The sequence below is a fragment of the Xylona heveae genome, assembly GCF_001619985.1.
Source record: "Xylona heveae TC161 unplaced genomic scaffold L228scaffold_2, whole genome shotgun sequence".
Taxonomy (NCBI): Eukaryota; Fungi; Ascomycota; class Xylonomycetes; order Xylonales; family Xylonaceae; genus Xylona; species Xylona heveae.
The window spans coordinates 2,010,522-2,033,583 of NW_017264194.1; the positions used below are offsets into that span (position 1 = coordinate 2,010,522).

Below are 23,062 nucleotides of genomic sequence, written 5' to 3' on the forward strand. Positions count from 1 at the left end.
AACCGCCGATGGACATGTAAAGTGAGGGACGAAGGGGAGGAGCTGCGAGATAACCCCGTTGGAGAGGATTTTCGAAAGCAGCCCCCAGTTTGGTGGACCGGGTCGGGGGTCAAATCGCGGCAGTGCCAAAATACTGATTAGATCGAGCGAGAATTAGGCTTCCCCCTTTTAGCAAGCAGCAGTGCTAACGGCTACGACAGAACAGGGAGAGCTCAGGGGAAAAGTGACAACCATGACGATACCAAACTCTGGTGGGTAAAGAGTGGTGTCCTGTGTAGATAACAGATCCTTGACACTGTTTACCTCCTAGGCGCGTCAGGATGGTGAAAAAGTTGACCAGCACCGCAAAAGTTCCCACCGAAGTAGATCCTTTACCCAGTGTAAGAGTGAAGATCAGCGGTATCCGGACACTTCGACTGCGGGTCATCAACCACGGTCGAAAAGACGAATCGTCTTGGCTGTCAGCCTAGGGCGGTGGGTGAAAAGACAGTGCGCGCGTGTGCCTGGACCCATATTGATCAGTACCAGCGCCTGCAGGCCTCCCAATAAGCCACTTACTCTGTACTCCGCTTTTGCTTGAAGCGATGCAAAAGCGTCAGATGTACTGTACCTTTTTCATGGTAAGAAGAGCCCCCCTTTTGGCCATTCACCACTGGTGGCAGCCTCTGCTGGAAGATAGCCCATGTACCCATTTCAAAGGTTCAGCCAATCACTGAGAGGCTGGCTTCACCTACAGCAGTGTACCAAATCACTACTGTGTGTGCGGATGAGCACAAGAACGCATGGGGGGCGAGTGTGTGGAACAAAATGTCCAGCCACAAGGTAAGTGTGTATCGAGTAGGTAGGTGGACCCTGTTTATCTCCTTACTACGGTACGCTTGCACCGCACCAAATTGTTGGCGTGAATTGGGCCCGCTCTCATTCGGCCCCATGAGGTCTGCCATCGCTCTTCAGCCCAGTCAGACTCTGTTTATTAGAGATTCTTAGTCATAGTCTAAAAAAAATCCATACTCACAAGTCGGTCTGCCTTGAGAAAAGTCAAACTTATTCATTTGTGCTGGTGGTAGGACGAATTGATGTAGCCGAACGAATCACCATGAAAGAGTACAGAGTAGATGGCGCGGCATCTCCTTGGACGCGACATGTCAACCACAGGTCACTCTGGGTAATTTCTTTTCTCTTTTCTTTTTTTCCCCTTCGACTCGGCCGTTCCTGACGGGGTTGACCAATCAGTTACCAGAGCCCCTTTCGCGTGCTGACGAAACAGTCACGTGATCTGGTTTTGAGTTGGTCTGGCGGCTTTTTCTTTTCTAGTTTCCCCGAGCGGACGATATGACCGAGCAGTCGAACCAATGGACCAGGCGGTCAGGGCTGTGGGAACTAAGAATCCCTCGCCTGCAGTGCCGTTCGAAGCCTTTTTGCCCATCTCAGCCAAAATAATGCCATTCTCCCCTCGTCCGTAGCGAAAAAGTTTGAGTCTTGGCACGCGATACCGCTTAGTGGGAAAGACCGTCGGACATGAAAGTGCTCTGTATTTACACTTTCCTGTACGGCACTGCAGTACAGGGTTTACTCGTAGAACTCGCCCGCATTGTATGGAGTAGCGGGGCTCTGTCGAATGTGTTCCGTAGGCTGAAGTACCGAAGTGAAGCAATTTCACGTTAAACAATGACTCCGAGGCACGGTGCCACAAGTGCCTCCTTTTCTTTAGGTAGTCAACAGATGAATATGCCTCCCTACGACAGGTGGACATTTGGCTTCCCCGCCTCATTCCAGGCATCATTAATTGCGAGACGTAGTGTGGAAACTAAAACCTCCTGGAATTCATACTTTAAATTAGAAGTTGCCCTGCACAATACCGAAACTTTGACGAGAGCACAAGGTGGTCGATGCAAAGTCTAACGTAGTACTCTATAGAAACAACTTTTCAGCTCAGAAAAGGGGAAGGCCGTTCAGATTTTGAGTCTTAATGCTCAAAGTCGTAGTGCACAGAAACTTTTCAACTATTCTGAAGATCATGTCCAATACTCGTAATACAGGGTGAAATTCATCGTCTACGTTCCCAGTCAAATTTGTCAGAGAGAAGAAAAGTGGCTCGGGAATAGGTCGGATGTTATCCGGGCATATCATACAAATTAAACTTAATATGAACTTGTTCAGGAGCACTGCTGGTTGACATAAAAGAGCAATTCTCATGGACACGGTGGCTTAAGCAATCATGAGTTTGGTGGAGAAGCCGTTGGCTTAATATCGATTAAAACCTTGGCCCGAAATCGTGCCGATTTGTTTTCTTTAGCCACTGAGAGCAAAACCCTTTTTTAACTTACAGTAGTCTCGGGTCAGGAGAATTAATTGGACGGAGGGGAAACGAGGGGTTCCATCCTGAAATAAGCGACGCCGACCGGACGCTACAGCGGTTGGTTTCCAAGTGATTCTACCAAAAGAAAGGGATCTCAACTCTTCTAGAATGATAATGATCATGGCAAGTTATCCATTGCCCTCGCGCTGGTTCCCCACTCCTAAAATTGTGTTGTACAGCACTGTGGGCAGGACAGAGTCATGTCAGTTCACTCTGCTCTCATATCAGGTCGCAGTAAATGCCACGTACAGCTACCGGCCCTGAGCGCCCGAGCCATTGGTGTAACTCCAAGCGGTCCAAGCGATGCATATTCAGACGGAAATTCATAAATCCATATGACAACAAAAATTACGGAATATTTCATTCGCTGCTTCCATGGACACTTCTGGCACGTGCTCACGAATCTTCCATACTGTATTCTCCGTTGATTTAGCATATTACGGAGTTAATACAAAGTGGGGTGCTTGTTTGCCACAGCAGAATCCGCTCTACCAAAAGCTTGCAGCCTCAGGGGGCGAATACGAGATGATCCCTGACGATTGCTTCTCACGACGATTCCCTACCGACGGTTCCTGTTCCTGGTTTCTGCAGCCAAGGCGATTGCCGCAGCTGCGATAAGCGAACGGAGATACCAGCCCCTTTTTCTGTTGTCAACGTTGGTTGGTTGTCGACTCCGTCCTGTGCTCTTCTTCAGCACAGTGCTGTGGAGGAGCAGGACTGCAAACGAACCATATTCCACAAAGGATGTGTACACATATTAAACTTTCCAATCGTAGACCCATGCTCTGGCTGACAAATCTCCGTGCTTGAAATTATTATTGCTAAGGCAAGTGTAAAAGGAAGTCTCATAAGAATCCACCAGTAATTCGCAATCGCCGGGAAGTAAAACCACAGACGTCAGATCCCTGCATAACCTGAAATTAAAGAAAAAAAAATTTCCCTGTTTGAATCAAATATTCCAGAACGGAAAAGCCCAACCTGCAAACCCCATCGATGCATAGAATATTCCTTGGGTGGTTCCACGCTTTACCACTCAAGGGGCTCGTTCTTCACCTCGCCCCGGTTCGTCTTTGGGACAGGCACAGCTTCAACTCTGACCGGACCCTTGCGACGAAGGTATCCGGTACCATCGAGCCATGGAGTCTCAATAGTCCGCTGGCGCTCAAATTGGCGAATCTTGCTTTCATGTTGCATGGTCAAGCCAATGTCGTCAAGGCCGTTAACCAAGCAATGCTTGCGGAACTCCTCCACATCAAAGTCGGTGAGCTTGTTGCCCTGAGCATCGTTGATGCGCTGGTTAGGAAGGTCAATCTCCAGTTCCTTGCCAGCTTCAGCTTCGGCAGCAATCTTCTTCAAAATCGATTGATCAGAAATGATGATTGGGAGCATTCCATTCTTGAAAGTGTTATTGAAGAAAATGTCTGCATAGCTTGGTGCAATTATGCATTTGATACCGAAGTCGAGAAGGGCCCACGGTGCGTGTTCTCTTGAGCTTCCACAACCAAAGTTAGGGCCAGTGACGACGAGAATTTTACTCTGGCGGTAGGGTTCCTTGTTCAGGACAAAATCAGACTTTTCTGAACCGTCAGGATTGTAACGGAGTTCATTGAACAAGGCAGAGCCCAGTCCAGTCCGCTTAATCGTTTTCAAAAACTGCTTGGGAATGATCGCGTCGGTGTCCACGTTTGAACGATCCATAGGTGCCGCAATACCTTTTAGGGTCGTGAACTTTGGCAGGCCCGCAGATGAAATCGACGGCCCATGTTTCCCAGTTTCCTCGTCTTCGGGCATGTCAAGGATGCGATCCAGATCCGCATCAGTTTCCAGGTCCTCTTCTTCTGGAGCAATATCAATCCTAGGGGAGCCTTTAGCAGGAGTTGGGTTTTGGCTAGTCAACTTCCTGACATCAGTAAGTTTGCCAACGATAGCTGCAGCTGCCGCCATAACTGGAGAAACGAGGTGAGTACGGCCACCAGCACCTTGACGACCCTCAAAATTCCGATTAGATGTGCTAGCGCAGCGTTCTTGTGGAGATAGGATATCGGGATTCATGCCAAGGCACATCGAGCAGCCGGCTTCTCTCCATTCGAAACCGGCGTCTTCAAAGATCTTGTCCAACCCCTCAGCCTCGGCTTGGGTCTTCACAAGACCTGAACCAGGAACAACCATGGCACGCTTGATGTGGGCCGCGATCTTCCTGCCTTCCACCACCTGGGCAGCAGCCCGGAGATCCTCAATTCGTGCATTTGTGCACGAACCAATAAAGACCTTATCCAGAACTATGTCCTGCATCGGTGTGCCAGCCGTCAAACCCATGTATTCGAGGGCTCTCTTGCAACTAAGCTTTTTCGATTCGTCGGAGAAATCGTCAGGCCCAGGTACCACACCTGTGATAGGGACCACATCCTGAGGAGAAGTACCCCAAGTAACGGTCGGTGCGATATCCTTTGCGTCGATGAAAACGTCGACATCGTAGGCTGCTCCCTCATCAGACTTGAGGCTGGACCAGTATTTGACGGCCTTCTTCCACTCGGGACTATCATATTTTGGCGCTAAAGGTCGGCCTTGGAGATAGTCAAAGGTGATCTGGTCAGGAGCGATCATGCCAGCGCGAGCACCAGCTTCAATTGACATGTTGCAGATGGACATGCGAGCCTCCATGCTCAGACCGCGAATGGCAGAGCCGCAAAACTCGATAACAGCTCCGGTGCCGCCGGCGGTACCGATCACACCAATAGCGTGAAGAATGATGTCCTTGCTGCTAACACCTGGAGCCAGCTCGCCATCCACCTGTATCCGCATGTTCTTGCTGCGCTTTGTAATCAGGGTTTGCGTAGCGAGGACGTGTTCCACTTCACTGGTTCCAATACCAAAGGCAAGGGCACCGAATGCACCATGGGTGGATGTGTGGCTGTCGCCGCAAACAACTGTGGTGCCTGGGAGAGTGAAACCCTGTTCAGGTCCAATGATATGCACGATACCCTGACGTTTGTCTCCCAAACCAAAATATGTAAGACCAAACTCTTTGACGTTATCCTCCAAGGTCAGACATTGTGTCCTTGAGTCGGCTTCTTGCACAAAGGTCCCAACATCTTTGAATGCTTTGCGAGAGCTTGTAGGCACATTCTAAAGCCATCCGTCAGCGGAAAAAATAGTGAAAAAAAGCCAGTCCAGTTAGATTCTTACATGATCTGTTGTGACTAAAGTGCAGTCTGGTCGTCGAACTGGTCGTTGAGCATTCCGAAGACCTTCAAACGCTTGCTGTTTCACATGTCAGGCTTGCATATTGAATTCTGGATCAAACCAAACTTACTGGAGATGTAACTTCATGAACGAGATGACGATCTGCACACTTTTAGTAAATAATTATTGCGAATATGAGATTATCGTGAATTACCAATGTAAAGCAAAATAGTTCCATCCTCGGCCTCATTGACAATGTGATCTCGGAAGACCTTGTCATAGAGAGTCTGAGGCTTTTTCTCTGCAGACGGCATCCTGAACTTCGGTTTCTGACAAAATAATAAAGACCCAATTTGACGAAGAACGCCAACAAAATATTATGGATAGGTAAGAAAAGTTAGGAGTCTTTCGTATTATGAGGTCGCAGAGCATTCGAAGAACTTCGTGGGGCAAGCCGACATCGGGAGCGTCACCGGAATCAGCCTTATTCTGATTGGCCACAAATTCTCCAGGCTTTTCCTCCGACATCGGAGCCACACCCCGGCATAAGGCATGGTACAGCAAAAGCAATGGGGGGTTTCAGCTTCATTAGTACAGAGTATTGTGAGCGAATTCCCGGCCGATGGACGAGTCTGAATCATCCTCCGAATTCTGATTTCGACAGATCAGGAAGGAGGAATTTCAAAGCGCCGCAACAACCAATAGCCATCGCACAATACAAAGTCCGATTTATCGCACAAAAAACGATAAGCCAGAAATACCTTATCACTAATGATAAAGCTGTGAAACTCTCCGGTTATCGCATGACTTACAGACGTCATACCATGGCCAGCAATACACGAATATGAAAGCACAGCCCGACAAACAACAGACAAAGAGATCTTCTCCACTGTCCATATCTAGCATCTTGAACCTTTTCTATCTATTTACTGAGTCATTTCTAAAGCACGCAAATTCGAATCTAAATATAATCTTTCATTTCAATCCCCGATGTATAAGTCAACCAGCCAGTCCTCATACCGTCAGGTTATCTTGCCGGAATATCAACAACGCAAATTTGTGCCTCACTAACAATCCCAGCAGACCAACCACTGTCTGCATGGCTGTGATCCCCATTGCCAGTCGATCTTCTCGCATGGGACCAAACCACACGAGCCATAAATTCAATATGGTGAAATTGGTGCAGCTGACAATCTGTCCCTGAGGGTTCTTTTCGATCCTCAGGAGGCCAATCTTGTGCAGGATATTGAGGGCAATATCAACCAGTGGCTTCGGAGGCTGCTTGAACTGGGCAGTCGACGGTTCAAGGAGGCCGGTACGGGCATTGAAATGTGGGAGTCGATGACGGGGGCAGGGAACGAGACCGAATAATTGAGGCGCCGAATATAGAAAATTGAAGATTTGAGGGACAAACAGAAGGAGTAAAGTCTTACTGAAGTGCCCAAGGATTCCAACGACAGCAAAAACCATTCCGGCAAAATAGCAATAGGTATCTCCGACAAACACTCTTGCAGGGTACCAATTGTGTTTCCATAGGGCCAGTGAAACGCCAATGAATGGCAATAAAAAGTAGAGCGAGAAGAGATGTGAGTCCGTCGCAGGATGCGGACGGGCGTTGATTGGAATAAGATAAAGGACGTCATTGAGAGCAATGAGCACAGCGATGACGAGAGACTGGGAAACTTCGATGCCGTTAATGCCCGCGAGAATATTTATACTGTTTGGGCAAAATATCGTTACGCTGGCCATATATCCATAGTATAGCCAGCCGAGGTCGAAAATCTCTCCCAGGTATGACTGTAAAGGCACCGGAACGACGACTTTGGTCACACCAAAGTCGACAAAGTATACAATGAGCATGGGGATCGCTGCAAAAGCAGGGATGAACAATTTATGTCGCCATCGGATATCGAACAGGTCATCGCCAACTCCTAGGAGCACAACCGATTGAAGCGATAAGATGGCAGATAGATATGACGCGAGCTAGAAACAAATTTGTTAGTTATGCATAATGATATGTTTCCAACTTTCTTACCTTGCTGTGAGGGAAGCGGTGGAGAAGTCTTCCAGTCTCCACCTGATTTAATTCAAACATTACATCTTTGTTGCCGCCACCTGACGTGGCAGCCACAATATATTTATAGAATGGAAATGGGATGAAAATAATTATTGCCAAAATATATACGACTGCACATATGGCGCCCATGGTTTCCGGGCTGTGAGATACCAGTAAATTAGCCGTTCACGCCACTACCTATAAGAAGGACGGACACATACATTTCAATTTGCTTCGCCTTCGACATGTCCTTGCCTTTTAGCCCAACCCTCATGAAAGTAGGCCCGAGCCAACGAATGAGACAGAAGCTAAACGCAAATGCCAACCCACTGAGAGCTAACGAGACGATTAGGGGCTCGCCCTCGCCGTGAAAGGTATTGGCCAGGATACCGGTACATGCTGCAGACAGAGAAAACAGAGCCCATGACTCCGTTTTGCTCAAAATTGCAGACATGGCGTTGATGGCGACGCAGGGCGGAGGGTTTGAATTGCCGTCGCAAACGTGGCCTCCCCGAAGTAAACTCTCGGCCATTTAGACGCTTCAAATGCCATGACGCGGATCCCATAACCTTACCCTGCATTGCAGGGCATATCGGATAAGCAAAGGACGCGAATCCACGTGACGTATGCCTTAACTTAAGTGGTAAGTTTCCTGAAGAATGGACTAACTGTATTCAGATAGTGACGCCTCGGCTTTGTGAACGGTGCTCACGATACTACCAAACAAGCAGTGTTGTTGATATCAACGTCTTTGATCCAGGTCAATTCGGGGAACTTTAATACCTCAGTACCCCTTCATTAGTTGCTAGGATTTCCTTCCATTCTTCGTCATCTCGAAGTTATCTCTGTTCGAAATCTTGAAGTCGCGACGATTTTTGTCGCCTGTTGTACCTTTTTTTGTCACCGCTTTCGTCCAATGGATTCCACCAACGGCTTTCAAGTGTTTGAGCATGGGCATCAAGATGTTGTTCAGGCAGCGGACTATAATTTCTATGGCAATCGCTTAGTGACTGCATCTTCTGATCATCGTCTGAAAGTTTGGGACTTGCATGACGGAGAATGGGAACTGACGGACACTTGGAGAGGCCACGATGCCGAAATCATGGACGTAAGTTTATCGAGGTTATCAATCATGCTTTGCGTTCGATGAATCTATTTGGAATCTCACTTTCTGGACTTTTGCTGCCATTTTAATTTTTGAAATGAAGCATAAAAAGAACGTGCAGTTGTCTACCAAATGTCTGAAATTCACATCAAAGATGATTTGCGCTGAAACATTGACAGGTGAAATGGAATGGGCCGGTAATGGGCCAGGTCTTGGGAAGTGTTGGCGAAGATGGGAAGTTCAAACTTTGGGAAGAAGACGTTGCGGAGCCACCTAACTCGGGAAGACGTTTCAAATGCATATATTCTCACACGTCCCCCACACATGTACCATACTCTTCCTTGGACATGAAAAATCAGAGTCTTGATACGTTTGTTGCGCTGATTTCTCGGGACGGTCACTTGACCGTTTATGAGCCGTCTGATCCTGATTCTCTCAGAAATTGGCAGCCACTTGATTCGCTTCAGGTGTGTCCCAATCCGTCAAGGGGAGAAGAAACTGGATTCAAAGTCCGTTTCCACAAAGATCCCCTACCTTGCTTCACAGCAGTCATGGCCGGTTTAGGGGAAAGGTCTCTGTCTTTGGTTGTAGGCGCCATGGATACGGTGAAAGTGTTGCGCACAAATCGATATAATCAATTCTACACGGCCGCCGAACTCAAAGGTCACAGAAGCCTAGTACGAGATGTGAGCTGGGCGCGTGGCTCCGTGCGAGGGTCAGATATTATTGCCACCGCTTGCAAGGATGGCTTCGTTCGCATTTTTGAACTTACAACACCATCCCCTACTGGCCGCCCACTAGTGTCTACGGACTATGTCTCTCCTCCTCGTTCTGCTTCCGAGACAGCCAACACTTCTACACCCCTTCGGGGAGGACGCAATGCGCCATCTGGAATTGGTGCTGGGCTAGCTGGCGCTCTACGAGCGAACGGGGGCAGTCGCGAAAATGACGGCGACTCGAGTCAGGTCAAGCATGTGGTAAGAGAAGTAGCATCACTCGCTGCTCACCAAGAGGGAGTTTGGAGAGTTGCATTTAATATGACAGGTATAGACTTGTTCTTGCGATGGTGTTGTTTGTTTCGGCTAATGTGGGGCTTAAGGAGATATGCTTGCTACTATGGGCGACGACGGCAGGCTCAAAACCTGGAAGCGTGCTATTACTGGCGAGTGGGTTGAGTATGCCGAAATTGGCCCCGAAGAAATGAGGTTTGTTTTACTCTTCACTCGTGGACACTTTCAAGATTTTGCTGACAGCAGTCATTTAAGCTGAACTATCTGTCTAAAATGGACATTTTTATCATTCGCACCGATAGTATGCCATTAGATTGGCCGCCAATTTTTCTTTGAGCACACGCTCGTCTCGAATGGAATCTCGACTTGTGGGCGGTTTTTCACTCAATAATTGGATGGGACGGGTTCAATTCACTCCTGTCTTTTCGGTCTAGTAGACATAAAGCTGGACCTACGGATGCCGCGGAGGATTTACAAAGCAAATGAGAGTTGTGTATGGGCATCAGATTTCGCGCCGAGAGGATGAGTTCTAGTTACAAAGAGGAACTCCAAGGCCAAATCATCACAGGGAAAAGAGACGCTCGGAATTGGTTCGCTTTCAAAAATTGCGCCGCTGTTATTCTACCTTTCATCACTCCAACACTCGGTCACTGTCGGGGCCCCTGAATTATGTCAATAGCCGAACACCAAATTTCGTTTGCTAACATACCAGAAGAGCCAAACCCTTGAACCAACTTCATCCGTGATGTCAACCCAGTCGTGTTGACTATTAAGCCGTCTAATACCCTGATAGTACCTGACACCCTGCTCGGTTCTGCGGATTTCAAGGTGCACACCCTCTATTTCGTCCTCTGGTGGGCTTCGTTTGCGATATCGATTCACAAGTGTAGTCGATTCGTTGATGTGGTGCATCGATATGGACCGCATCTCCTTGGCATGCTTCTCTCGTCGGCGACTCTTGGAGATGGCACAGAACTCTATCGATTGGTCAGAAGAGTTAGATCTCCTTTCAGACGCGAGATTCTTTCAGTCGATGTTGAAGTGGATTGGGAGAAGAATCACAGATCCTCACTTACTCTTCACCTTGGCACAACGATGCTTAATCTTCGTTGCCTTCCCTGAAATCTTCCTCCATGATCGCTTCAAAGGGTTCCGACTTCGCTCCTCCAACCTCGTTACATCTCCTGACCTCATGACGAGGTCATCGCTTTCTTCATGCGGCGAATCGGGTAGCCAATATTCCACCAATGGCAGGTCGGGCTCAAAAGGATATGTCAGGGCAACAGCTAGGTCACTTTGCCACGGCTGCGGAGAAGGGCGTCTTGGAAGAAGGTCAATTTCCGCTTCCATATCCCAAAATCGCGGCACGATTGGCTGTCTCGTTTGCCAAGGCTGCGGCAAAGGGCCCCTCGGAATAAGGTTAATATCCGCTTCTATCTCCCAGTACAGTGGTAGGATTGGTTGTCTAATTGGCCAGGGCCATCTTCCCGTGCCGCTTAGGTGCGCAAAGTTTTCTGGCCCTGAGAACGTCGTATAGGCCACGGCATCCAGCTCATGAAGCGGCGTAAAGGGTTCCGTCGTGACTTCATCATACCTCGTGCAGAGGCTCGGGTCTCCGGAAAAGTAATAGGGAGCGCACATTGATAAGCGTGTGCCGTATGGGGAGTACAGGCACATGCCTTTACCGGAGTTACAATGAGATGAGAGAAGGGTTTGGATCTCGAGTGGTATCGGAACCTGGAACAGCAGCTAAAACAGTGCGATTTCGAGGAAGGAAAGGAAAAGGGGAAAACTTGCTTTCTTCCCTCACATTTTATAGGAGGATCCATTAGAGGGATCTATCAGAGCTCTGGTCGCTCAGCCTGCACCGGCAAAGGAACACGTATTGAGTCTCTGTAGAGGGCATAGAACAAGTCGACAAACCGAAGAAATTTATTTCTTCTTCCATTCGGACATTGCCAAAAAGGGGCAAGAATGTGTGCAGCATGATAGACGATTTCTGCTTTTGTCCAAGATGCATTCTAAATTACTGGCGAGGCCATAGCCATACAATTAACCCCTGAATGTTGGCCTTTTATTTTTATTTCTATTTTTACTATTTTATTATTTTTTTTCCAACGGGTGTCTCGTGATACTGCACCCCATTAGGGACAAGCTTTGTTGAACATATCTGCTTCTGTTATAGCTTTGCACAGTTGCTTTCGTTATTGTAATGGGTCTTGTAGAATTTGGACAACGTGGCAGATCAATAGCGATTTCGATGCGCCATGTTGAAATAACTTGTGTCCCGTGGTATTTGCCTGGCTGCTCCAAATGAGACTAGTATGTGATGCCTTAAGACTTCAACAGTTCTGCCTAATTAGGACAATGCTTTATTTCATCAAACATCGTCTGAAAATGAAGGATTGGAAACGGGATGGTATATATGTGTAAGTGTCTGGCAAGACCTATCTTTATTTTTAAATCTATATGCAAAATCTTTGTACGCAACTCTAAACATTGTAGTTGTCAGTTTTTGAAAGGACTACTTTTGAAAGTGATGACCCTGAAATACAGCTGGTTTCTTTTCCCAAGTATCAAGGTATACATAATTTGGAAAGGACTTGCAAAAGAAAGAAAAAAATAAATAAATTTAGGCTTTACATCTGAATGAGGAGGACGTGTTGCTATTCTAATCGAAAGATATAAAGTTGGTGACGTCCCGTGGCATCATGTTGCAATCTTTCTTATCAGGATCAACAGCGCCTTATCTCTTCGCTAAGCACACCCATTTAGGGAAAGTTGTTTTGGCCCCTCGCAAGCAAGTCATCGCCGCTGTCCATGCGGTTTGTCTGCAGCTGCCCCGCATCGGCCGGCCATCCACCCACCCCTCACCAACTTTCTTCTATAGCTCATGACTCGATCAGGTATTCAGTCACGTTCCGGGTGTCTACCAGTCTATGACTAGTCGACTATTGCCCGAAAGCCAGAGCTACTCCGGTAGTTGCATGGTGCAGCGTCCTGCGATAATGCAGCGAAGTGTGTGCCCACTCCTTTTTGAAGATCAGGCGGCATAGCCATGCTTTCCGAGGTCTCAGAGAACTACGTGCCAAGATCAAGCGCATCATCTGTGTCTGGCCAAGTAGGTGCCGCGGGAGAGCACAAATTTCTGGTTTTTATGATCGCGGATCAAACCGTATAGTTATCAAACCTGCATGCTCGAGCCAAGGTTTGGGACCCAGTTGATCGGTGCATGGCCCACAGCGGTTCGGTTTAGCTGCTTCACCCCCACCCTCCCATAAAGCATGCTTCCCGGTCCGGGCGGACAAACCTTATATGCACATCCCATATAGCCCCCCTGCTCTTTGCCTCCCACCGTGACTTTGTTTCTCAGACTCGTTTTGCGTGTTGTGGTCCTCCTTTGTGACTCAAAATATATAAGATAAAGACTTGCTGCTCATTGGCAGTATTTATTTCTGGAGGTTGCTGTCCTCGATCCTTAGGGGTCATTTGCACAGCATATAAGCTCTTTTTGAAGCTCCAGGACCTGCAGGCGTTCACAGTTGATTCTCTCAGCCATTTGTTTTGCTTTTCAAAGCGTCCACGTACCTTATTTTGTCCGCAGAGCAAAATAAAACATCCAGCATGACGTGTGATATTACAAACACGCCATGGGCGACCGATCAGCTTCCTCGATATTCGAGGGACCCAGAGACGAGCTCGATCTTGTCCGAAGCTCCCTCTTATCACACGTCGATGGTGCTTCCCCCTCCGCCACCGTTCTCCGTGGCAGTCTCCAGTCGTAACCGGACCGCTTCAACCACAGCAACGGGACTCCCAAGCCTCGACGAGGTGTCTGCCTTCTCCTCCAGGGCGCGGAACCGGGGTGGCAGAAGGGCATCCGATTTCGATGGACATACATATGCTATCAGTCCCTGGTCATCCACGCAGACTAGCCATCAGGCAAAGCACTATCATGCAGTCGCGAGGCGCCGAGCTGCAGCGAACGATTCATTTTCAATGGTGGCGTCCGCCATGTCGACCGTTCTAAATAGTGCCAATTCGCAGAATGCTCCTGGAGCTTCAGCGGCATCTAACTCCGCAATGCCACCGGATACCTCCTCTCCATCCTCCGCCTCACTCAGCCCCTCGTCATCTTCGTCTGATGCATCATCGACCAACTTGATCCCTTCTGATGAGTCGAGCACCGCAGCATCTACACCGAGCGCAGATGACGAGCTAGAGAGCTGGTTGGAAGACCCGGGCTTAGTCGGGCAGGAGGCAGCAGATCGAGCACGTAAACAGCGCCTGTATATCCGTAGCTGTCGCGAGGAACAGGAGAACTGCGCTCTCCGTCAGGAGAACAAGTCCTGGGATTTCATGCTTGGCCAGATGTCGGACTGGCAGGAACGGCAGCGCAGCTGGGCCAAGTTTCGCGACGAAGTTCGTGGGACGCGTCTCCTTGGGCGCCGCCTCGGACTGCGGAAATGAAATGAACATGTCATGGGTTTCGTTTGTTTTGGGATGGCTTTTGATGGTTTAACGCGCTTCTTCACGGCGCTGGTACGCTGAGGCTTTGGTTAGTTTTCCGTTTTGAGAGGCATCCTTGAAATGGTATTCACTCCATGTGTCCTTTGTTTGAAATGATCCGGCGTTGATGTAGTCGTCGTCTTCCTCTTCTCGTATTACATGACTTTCACTCTTGCTGTTTCTCTCTATTATTTATCTCGACCAGCAGAATCTTCCAGCAATGATGTTGGGAAAATAACAGTGCTGGTTTGATGTGGCGTAGGGCGTTGGCGTTGCTGGTATCATGAGCTTGAACCCGACTTTCCTGGGGTTATGAAGCTGAGCATCTCCTTTGGAATAGGCGTGCTGTAGACGCCCCGAGAATGAGCGGACGGAGAGCTAAGCAACAGACTCTACTTCTCCCCTTATTATTGTAGCAAATTAAAGATCATTATTTATACTCCGTCACTTTGTTGGTTTTGTGCCGTCAGACGTGAGGCAGAAATTCAGTATTGAGAAAGGCTCCAGGCTGCAGGGTTCGGTTATATATTTTGAACATATTTCGTGCTGGGCCGACGACCAGCAAATATATTTGAATACTCACTTATCTACACCATCTTTTGTTATATATCAATCTTATAGTCTCAAAGACCTAAGTTGGCTTGCTAGGAATTCCAAACCCGACACACCACAGTGAGGTCAGGAGCAGCGTAAAATGGGCTAAGCAAGGTGCTAATAATTATTTTCTTTTCAAAGTGATCAACAGACGTCTAGCAACTAGATTACAGAACTCTTTGCCGGCCCTTCGTACCGTCGAGACGTGGGAAATAAGACTAGGTGAACAACTAAAAAGAAGCGCAAAGTATGAATAGTTTATGATTCCTCTTCCTCTGCTTCGGCCTCCTGCTGAATATCAGCCTCAGCCTGCTCTTCAACCTTTTCCTCAACGCCATTCGTGTCCTCGGTAGCATGTGGCTCAGTAGCGTCACCGCCGGCAGTTGCGCTGTCTGCTTCCGGCTCACCTTCGCCCACGACATCAACGTCGATCAAGTTCTGCGCGGATGGGCCTCGCTTTTCAAGCTCAAGATATCCATTCCATTCTGGGAAAAGCTCGTCATCAGCGCCATCAGCACCCGGAGGCATGGCAATCATTCGGCTGATCTTGCCCTTGGATTCGGCTTCAAGGGTCTTCTTCCATTGCGTAGCTACTTGCGGAGCTTTGCTCGGCTTATAGGTCTGAGCAAACAAGACGGCCTCGGCGACTCTATTGGTACGGAGGAGTAGATCTATACAGCCTTCGATGTCGCCAATCTGCCACAAGCAAGAGAATGCAATGTTATTGGAATTTGTGGCAGACGCTTGCTCAGCCAGCCGGCGAAGTGCAGCAACGTTGGCAGTGGAAGAATGAAGGAGGAGAAGCGATCCCAAGTCTTTGGCATGCGTGAAGCATTCTTCCGCAAGAGCAAGATCCCAACCTGCCAAAGCAGCATCACCAATGATCTTCCATTTATGCTCCACGTCAGCCTGGCGAGCAATTTCAAGAGCAATGTCATGGCGACCCAGACCAAGAGCAAGGTCGAATTTTTGTTCGGAATCAGTAGCAACCTCCAGGGCCAGCTCCTTGTAGTTCTGGCCCTCGAGGAAGCGAGCGACCTTGTTTCTCTGCTCCTCAGGAATATCCGCTAGGATCTCATTTGCTGCATCCATATCACCTCTGAGCACTAGCGTTTGATACTCCACCACGGAGAGTGATAATGAGTAAGAGATGACATTGACATCTTTGTCTGCAACATAGACTCTTCCATCTCGGGGTAGGTAACCCAAAATATACATTGGCTGATCAAAGTGTGAAATGGTGTATGTTTGATCACCGACAAGATAGTTTAGGCGGTTGGTAGAGTTAGAGTAGATAAAGCAGTCGCCAACCCACTCTCCCGTTCGGACACTACCATTCATTAGACGACAAATTAAATGAGAGCGAAGAGTAATTGAAAGGGGCTTACGTTTCGTTAATATCAGTGACAACCTCGATGGCTGACTCTACACCATCTTCCTCAACCTCACCAGCATTCACAGCAGCAATATAATTTTCTCTCGAATAGCGTAGGACGTAGAAGGTGTCCTCGCAAGCAAGGACCACGAGTTCTCCACTTTCGGACCAGTATACCTGCACAAATACTGAGCACAGAACCGCCGATATATACCAGGGGGTCAACTTACGTTCTTGGGTTCGACCTCAATTCTTCGAACCAAGCCCCCGGTTTCCCAATCGAAGAGCCCGATTCCACCTTGGCCCTTTACACCGAGCAAAACTCCGCCAGCGAGACCTTCAGCTTGGAAGCCAACGTCGAGCCCGCCTCCCTTTTCTTTGAAATTTCTGAATATCCGAACGCTCGTGGTCGACTCTCTGATTGCATAATCATTGCTGTTGTCCTTGGAACCCCAGGCAAAATCTAGAGCAGAGCCGAAAGCTTTGTTTCGCCACGCAAGAGCTGTATAGATGATATACTCGCCGTCGCCGCAAACTGATACGAAACGGCCATTGGGTGAGTGGAGAAGTGACTGAGGGTAAACTTCACATGATCCGAGATCCTTGGCCGGTAAGGTCAAAGGTGCGCCATCCTGAAGGGTTGCATCTGTAGAATCCTCAAAGTAAGCCCCGTCACAGGCCAAAAAAAAGCCAAAACTTACCTCCACCCTTGATCACGGCTGATAGCACCTCATTGTGCTTGGCCCAAATGAGCTTTCCAGAGCTGTCCATGGAAACAGCCGGTTCCTCCCGCCCCATTTTTACCACTACAGCACCATCATCGAAACCTATCGCGATGCCCTGGTTACCGCGCTGGTAGCTGACGCACCATGCTCGCTCCAGACCATATGAAATGGACTGCTCGAGTCTGTAAGTATTTGCGTGCCATATCTTCACAGTTCCATCCTCAGATCCGGAGATAATGATTGGAAGCTCCGGATGATAGCATGCAAAGGAGACGTTTGTTAAATGGCCTTCTAGAGTCGCAATGAGCGACTTTGTAGTGTAGTCCCAAACTTTCACCGTTCGATCGTCCGAAGTTGTCAGCAGGTAAGGCTTGTCCGACTGAGGATAATAATCGACATAATTGACCCCCTTAGTCTCATGCGCCTCCAAGGTGAAGTTCGCCGAGGATGATCCCAAATTCCATATCTTAACCGTCCGGTCCAAACAGGCGGATGCAAAGGTATTGGTATCTTTAGGGTTTATAGCCAGTCCCATAACGTAGTGGCTATGACCTTCGAAAACGCGGACACATTTCCATCCCCTCTCCCAATCCCACAATTTGATGGTCATGTCATCGGACGCGGTCAGCACGAAGGGCTGGGTAGGATGGACTACGATCGCTCGAATGTAATCGGGATGAGCTTCAAAGGAGGTAATTTTCTCCGACGTATTGTAATTGTACACGCGAAGCTGGAAGTCGTCCGAGCCGCATACAATCCAGTTTTTACGTGCAATGAAGCGACCTGCTCGGACCGGAACGTCCGTAAGCTCAAAGGTCTTTACAATAGCCTGCTCTCACCAATTAGCTTTATCTTTTTCCTAGCCATCTGAGGGAATTTTCGAGACGAACCTGCGTCTCGTAAGACCAGATATACACATGGCCTATAGATCAAAGTCGGCGCACGTCAGTCGGCAGCCCCAAGTCCAATCTCATTCTACTTCCAGACACGTACCACTGTATAAGGTAGTCAAGATCTATATGCGCATTAGCAAAAATCGCTTTGCAGTCAATATTTACAGAAAGTACATACCCATGGCTCGGTGGGATGAAAATCAATGCCCTTGACTCTCTCCGATCTGGCAAAAAGTTGCCTCTGTTCGATAATTGCGTTAGGCTTCATGATCCCCTTTCACATAGACCGTCTACAGCGTCCGGCGCCTGACACGCAGCCTTGGGAGAGAACCGCACCTTTATGTCTAACCGCATCTTGGCGGGTTGCTAAATGCAAGGGACCGAGAGGTGACCTTCTCAGGCCAGATTAGGCCAGGACGTGTTGCTCGAGCTCAGGGCGGTAGTGTGAAGGTAGCGCTTCAGCGAAACGATGATTATCGACTTGATAGCTGGATTTTCGACATGCGCCAAACACACCTAGATAAAAGAGCATGAGAATTAACGTCGCATCTTCCCCAATCGTGTAATGGTAACCTACTGCTCCTCTCCAGTTCACCTGTGCTGCAGTCAATCGTGTCGGGTTACGAATAGCTGGTCGGCAGGGAGCAGTACGACTACGGGCATCCAAGTCAGGTTTAGCGCGTTTGGGAGTCTACAGGTGGCCGTTTCGTTCTGGGCCGAAGTAGCTGCCCTGACTACGTTAGTCGAGGAATCCACATATGCAATTGCGTAGCAAACGAGGGAAAGGGCTGAGCTCTGCTGAAGAGTTCAGGATTAATATAATAAATTGATATATTTGATTTATGTGGATAGGAGATAAGAATAGATTCCAACCAACGGTACTGTACCCTTCAAACAATCCAAGTATGATACATGAAAGGGGCCTGAGTTACTAGGACCACATGTCTAACATCTGACGAAAAACAGAGCCAGGTGATCAAACCATAATCATGGTCAACCCTCCCAGGGAGAAGAAATTAATTTTTTAAAGAAGGTTTGAACCATAAAAAGAAAAAGAAATGGATGCCGATTGAATACTAAAGCAAAAAGATGACGCCCCATTGACACCCTCTTTCTTGGACTGAAAAGAATATGTACCCTCAGGCATTCCATTACGATCTCTATGTTGGCTTTCCCATTTGGTTTTTGCATCGAGAAGTGCTCAAGTCATATAAAAAGCTTCGATTAGGATTGCGTATTATTATTATTGGGTGAATATGCTGAGGTTATTGACATTCGTGGTAGCTCATTAGTGGTAGAGGGCCCAGATGATTCCGTACGATCTGTTCCACTGCTCATCCTTAGTTTGCTCGGGTCAATTGACGTCCCAATTTCGGCCAGGTCCAGATTGGATGCATCAGAATCCCACGCTGACGTCTCATGATGTAACTCTGTCGTCTGCCGGACAGGAGACCCAAGTCTGGCTCGAGACCTACGGCCACAGAACAAGATCTGAAGGTGATTGTTTGCCCAGCCCACGAGACGTTTAGCACTATTGAAAATCTGAGGGGCGAAGTACATGAGAAGTCCAGCTATTATGATGAAGACAATGATGAAAAGAAGGTCAATGAACACTTTCACGCCGGCGTGATCATCACTGAGCCGAGGATAAAGCCAGGGAAAGAGAGAACGGGGAATCATCGACGGGGGTCGAAGCCCAAAGCGAGACATATGGCGAGAGCTCTCTGCAGCCAATGATTGTGGACGTTGCTGGAACGGGTATGTATACATTTTGGGTTTCTGCGCCAATCCAATTTTTGAACGTGTGTGAGATTTGAGGCCCCCGGACGGGCAATCTTCCAAGGAAAAGCTGTTCAGGGATGAAGTGATAGCAATTTTGGATCAATTCAAGAGAAGAACAAACATGAGATTAGAGAGGAGATAGAAAGTAATTTGAGGGAAACGAACGAACGGCCGGCCTTTGGCCTTTAAAAGACAAATGTCTCGATTGATGAGGAATGAAAAATGTGTCCTCAAGTGAGTCTGCACGGCAAATGAAAAGGAGATGGCTAACGCTGTCAAAATCGTGGTGATATAAAAAGACATAACTGTCAATCTCCATCCAGACCAGCTATACCAAGCGGACTGAAGACCATACCGAATGCAGGGAACACAATGCTTTGGAAGTTCTCATGATATTGAAAGCGCCGTTCTAACCATCTCACGGCATTACCCCAGCCGTCTCTGGGTAAGTTTGTTGCGTACATACAACAGCAAAGAAGTTTGCCCACGCAGTTTTGAAACCACCAATGCGATTTAGGAATGAAGAAAAGGTATCTTAATGCGACACATAAAGACAGATGAAAAATGAGTCTGGATGGCAGCATGATGAGCAACAAGGGAGAAAGAAAAGTTCAGCACATTGAAATTCGAACAGAATTCTTGGATTAAACAGAGTCGCGGTGAGGATTGCTACGTAGTAGGTAAGTAAAGAGTATTGAACTTTTCTGTATCCTACTACAAGGTAGGTAGGTTGGTAGCAAAATTACGAGCGGAAACTCGGGTGTTTCGTTTGCAATTGAACCACCCGCTAAGCCGAAGTCATCGGTCGCTTGTTTCTTAACTCAAAGAGGCCTGTGACAGCTTAGTCACCATTACCTATTCAAAAAATACTAGCCCTGCCAAACCCAAATGTATGTCGCCGCCTCCCCGGACGTATCCCCGGAGGGAGACAGCAAATATCATTTGGGCTTCACATTTAATTTTCTCTAATTTTCCCCAGTCATATCAAAAATTAATGGTCTTCCGGTCCCTTGGAACTGCTCAATGAGTCTTGAGGACTTCGTGAACGTATTATTTATGCAAAATATAACCGCAAGGGCTACGACCATTGTTTTGCCCCCAGCTACCCGATGCCACCGCTGATCCCTGAGATCGATGCAAGCACAACCGCAAAGCAAAAGATCACATACTCAAGATTCAGATATCATGCATGAAAAAGATGTTCTTCCGCATCAATTTTTAAAAGAGGCATGGTTACATTGACCAGCCGGCGCTTATGCAACAAAAGAATGAACACTTGAAACCGCGCTTCCCAAGGGTATCTTGAAACCCAACCAGCAAGGTGTGCCAAACATCCAACCACTGAGCTTCCTCAGTCGTTCAGAAGAGCATTGATTTTCAACATACTCTCACTGGTGCTGTTACGCCTACCAGACGAATGCTCGTGAGTCAGCTTTTGCCACTCTTCTGCAAGATCCTGAGCCATTGTCGGTTCGATCCTTTCCATGATCTCTGTGACGGGCTGATTTGTGGTTAGCCGTCCACATGCTTTCAGAAGCTCTTCATCATCGCACTCCCGGGATGGCACATTGAATCGCGCATGCTCCCCTGGGATACCAAGTCCACAGCCGCGGACTGTCTTGAGAAACATATGCAGGAGTGGCCTGCAAATTTTGAACCCCGCACCGGCCTGATCAAATGCTTCCAAACAAAACCCAATTAGGTCAGAAGTAACAGCGCTCTCAGGATCATAGCGCAGGATAATCTCCGAGAAGTTGAGGAGGCAAAAGGAATGGACAGGAAGCTGATAACGGCTTGAGTACTGGCTCGCATATGATGCGGCAAGGTCGAGACCCGCTCTGGCGTGGTCCAGGAGGAAACGTTGAAGCTGTTCACGAAACTGGAGAATGAATTTTTCACATGTCGACAATGGGTGGAAAAGATGAATGATGCCAGCATGGAATTCCATACTTTTAACGGGTCAGAATGGCCTCAGCTATGGTTGGACAGGGTACAACGTACTGCAGGAGAAGGACATGGGGTAGCTGTGCAGACGCAGGATTGCCTCGAACCAGTACTGGAGGTAATGATGTCTTCCAGGACAAGAACTCTCGATAAATCTGCATCAGCGATCTGGCTGAGATATTTCCATCGCTTCCGCAAAATAAGTTGACGGTCTTCTGGACAAGAGTATACAATTTAGCGCGCTCTCTTGCGGTCTCCATTTCGAAACTGGGTATGTCGGCGGCTTCGCGGTCATTTTCAGTACGATAAAACTTCCACAAAGTAGGAGGTACGTCGGGTTCGCCATCGGGGAAAGGGGCCGCCTTGTTGTTCACGGGAGGAGTGGATATTTGGTAGGTAAACCAAGCCCATGTGCTGTTTCAATTAGCTGATAAGCTTCTGAACCAGGCAAACGGAAAACGAAATTCAAAAAGGATCCCACAAAAGAGACGAGAAAGTCCAGAAATGCAGAATACCTGGCCAATCAATACTTACGCATCGAGTGTCTCAATACCCTGGAGATAGATCCTCTGAGCCTCCAATGGCGCATTTGACAGAACCACGCTATTGATTGAGTCCGCAGCAAGTCTAAGGTAGGGCCACGCTCTGGCTCCGCTGCCGATAGAGAGTTCGACAAGGAACATGATAGCCAAGGCCTGAAAAGTCGGGAAGCTGGACTGCCCTTCTCTCCGGATAGCTGTTTCAGCTTGTTCCAAAAACTCCTGGGCTAGGGACAGGGCCGGGACATCCTCATGCTCGTCAAAGATGACGCACGACATTGCACAAAGGGCGTTTACTAGAGAACTCGAGCAATACTTTGTGTCGCCACTGTGAAAGCTCTCGAGAAAAAGCGCCTCGCTGAAAAACATATGGACGGGATGTATCCAAGTGAAATAGAGTGCCAGCAGATGCTGTACTAATCTCTGGTCAGTTGTGACCGCAGTCCATTTTTCTATGAGGTCAACAGAGATGGGAAGCTCAAAATAGTCTGGGCTTGCTTGTCCGGATCTTTTGAGAGCTTCGATCAGTTTGCGCTCTGAGGTCGGGGAGAGCATGTCCACGTCGTCCACAACGGGCCGACCAAGCCAGTGTGAGATTTGCCGATATGTTTGCCCTTCTTTGAGGCGACGAATTATCTCGTCGCCTTGACCATTGGCCCGAAGCGCAGCCAAAATCGATTCAATTCTCGCTGCCTTTTCTTTGTAGTCATCATGTCTGACGCGCATCCCTTCATATTTGTCCTGCAGCTCCTCGTTCGTTCCTTGCAAGCCAGTATTTTGTTCCTCGAGGTCTTTGACCATGCGTATTAGATCCTCTTTTGCTGTTTTCACGTTCACGTCGTAATGGCATGTTTCTGAAATGTCCCGGCTCACGCATCGGGCGCATGGCTCTTCGCCGTCACACTAAACGCTCAGCATCAGCAAGTTAGCAAATCACTCTCAGGTTCTCAATAAGTTGCATTGAGTTTTTGTGGCTCTGCCATACCAT

General features: G+C 48.1%; 8 protein-coding genes across 8 annotated transcripts; 2 read left to right on the forward strand and 6 right to left on the reverse strand.

The window, feature by feature from the left end:
- Positions 1-3,142: 3,142 nt before the first annotated feature.
- L228DRAFT_227376 (3-isopropylmalate dehydratase) lies at positions 3,143-5,953 on the reverse strand. Its single transcript, XM_018330450.1, has 4 exons — positions 5,757-5,953; positions 5,673-5,704; positions 5,546-5,620; positions 3,143-5,485 (listed from the first exon to the last, which is right to left on the reverse strand). Exons 1-4 carry the CDS (start codon positions 5,854-5,856, stop codon positions 3,386-3,388), a joined length of 2,307 nt encoding a protein of 768 aa, XP_018191005.1. The 5' UTR covers positions 5,857-5,953; the 3' UTR covers positions 3,143-3,385.
- Positions 5,954-6,203: 250 nt separating this feature from the next.
- Positions 6,204-8,084, reverse strand: L228DRAFT_217803 (UDP-N-acetyl-glucosamine-1-P transferase Alg7). The gene is made up of 3 exons (XM_018330166.1): positions 7,820-8,084; positions 7,578-7,758; positions 6,204-7,525 (listed from the first exon to the last, which is right to left on the reverse strand). The coding sequence occupies exons 1-3, from the start codon at positions 8,050-8,052 to the stop codon at positions 6,557-6,559; spliced, it is 1,383 nt and encodes a 460-aa protein (XP_018191006.1). The 5' UTR covers positions 8,053-8,084; the 3' UTR covers positions 6,204-6,556.
- A 241-nt stretch (positions 8,085-8,325) lies between these two features.
- Positions 8,326-10,293, forward strand: L228DRAFT_76836 (putative nuclear pore protein). Its single transcript, XM_018336842.1, has 4 exons — positions 8,326-8,706; positions 8,883-9,747; positions 9,803-9,908; positions 9,969-10,293. Exons 1-4 carry the CDS (start codon positions 8,515-8,517, stop codon positions 9,970-9,972), a joined length of 1,167 nt encoding a protein of 388 aa, XP_018191007.1. The 5' UTR covers positions 8,326-8,514; the 3' UTR covers positions 9,973-10,293.
- Positions 10,294-10,344: 51 nt separating this feature from the next.
- Positions 10,345-11,390, reverse strand: L228DRAFT_236549 (hypothetical protein; the record flags this gene model as incomplete). Its single annotated transcript, XM_018330840.1, has 3 exons — positions 10,345-10,375; positions 10,423-10,690; positions 10,790-11,390. The coding sequence occupies 3 exons, from the start codon at positions 11,388-11,390 to the stop codon at positions 10,345-10,347; spliced, it is 900 nt and encodes a 299-aa protein (XP_018191008.1).
- Positions 11,391-13,337: 1,947 nt separating this feature from the next.
- L228DRAFT_265923 (hypothetical protein) lies at positions 13,338-14,183 on the forward strand (the record flags this gene model as incomplete). Its single annotated transcript, XM_018334782.1, has 1 exon — positions 13,338-14,183. The coding sequence occupies one exon, from the start codon at positions 13,338-13,340 to the stop codon at positions 14,181-14,183; it is 846 nt and encodes a 281-aa protein (XP_018191009.1).
- Positions 14,184-14,899: 716 nt separating this feature from the next.
- L228DRAFT_244296 (coatomer beta) lies at positions 14,900-18,481 on the reverse strand. The gene is made up of 9 exons (XM_018331886.1): positions 18,387-18,481; positions 18,146-18,325; positions 17,988-18,050; positions 17,910-17,931; positions 17,807-17,838; positions 16,893-17,745; positions 16,422-16,837; positions 16,205-16,368; positions 14,900-16,146 (listed from the first exon to the last, which is right to left on the reverse strand). The coding sequence occupies exons 2-9, from the start codon at positions 18,161-18,163 to the stop codon at positions 15,075-15,077; spliced, it is 2,640 nt and encodes an 879-aa protein (XP_018191010.1). The 5' UTR covers positions 18,164-18,325; positions 18,387-18,481; the 3' UTR covers positions 14,900-15,074.
- Positions 18,482-18,728: 247 nt separating this feature from the next.
- L228DRAFT_76886 (hypothetical protein) lies at positions 18,729-19,739 on the reverse strand. The gene has a single exon (XM_018336843.1). It carries the CDS (start codon positions 19,577-19,579, stop codon positions 19,034-19,036), a length of 546 nt encoding a protein of 181 aa, XP_018191011.1. The 5' UTR covers positions 19,580-19,739; the 3' UTR covers positions 18,729-19,033.
- Positions 19,740-20,942: 1,203 nt separating this feature from the next.
- L228DRAFT_236552 (hypothetical protein) lies at positions 20,943-23,062 on the reverse strand (the record flags this gene model as incomplete). Its single annotated transcript, XM_018330841.1, has 4 exons — positions 20,943-21,540; positions 21,593-21,949; positions 22,070-22,977; positions 23,060-23,062. 4 exons carry the CDS (start codon positions 23,060-23,062, stop codon positions 20,943-20,945), a joined length of 1,866 nt encoding a protein of 621 aa, XP_018191012.1.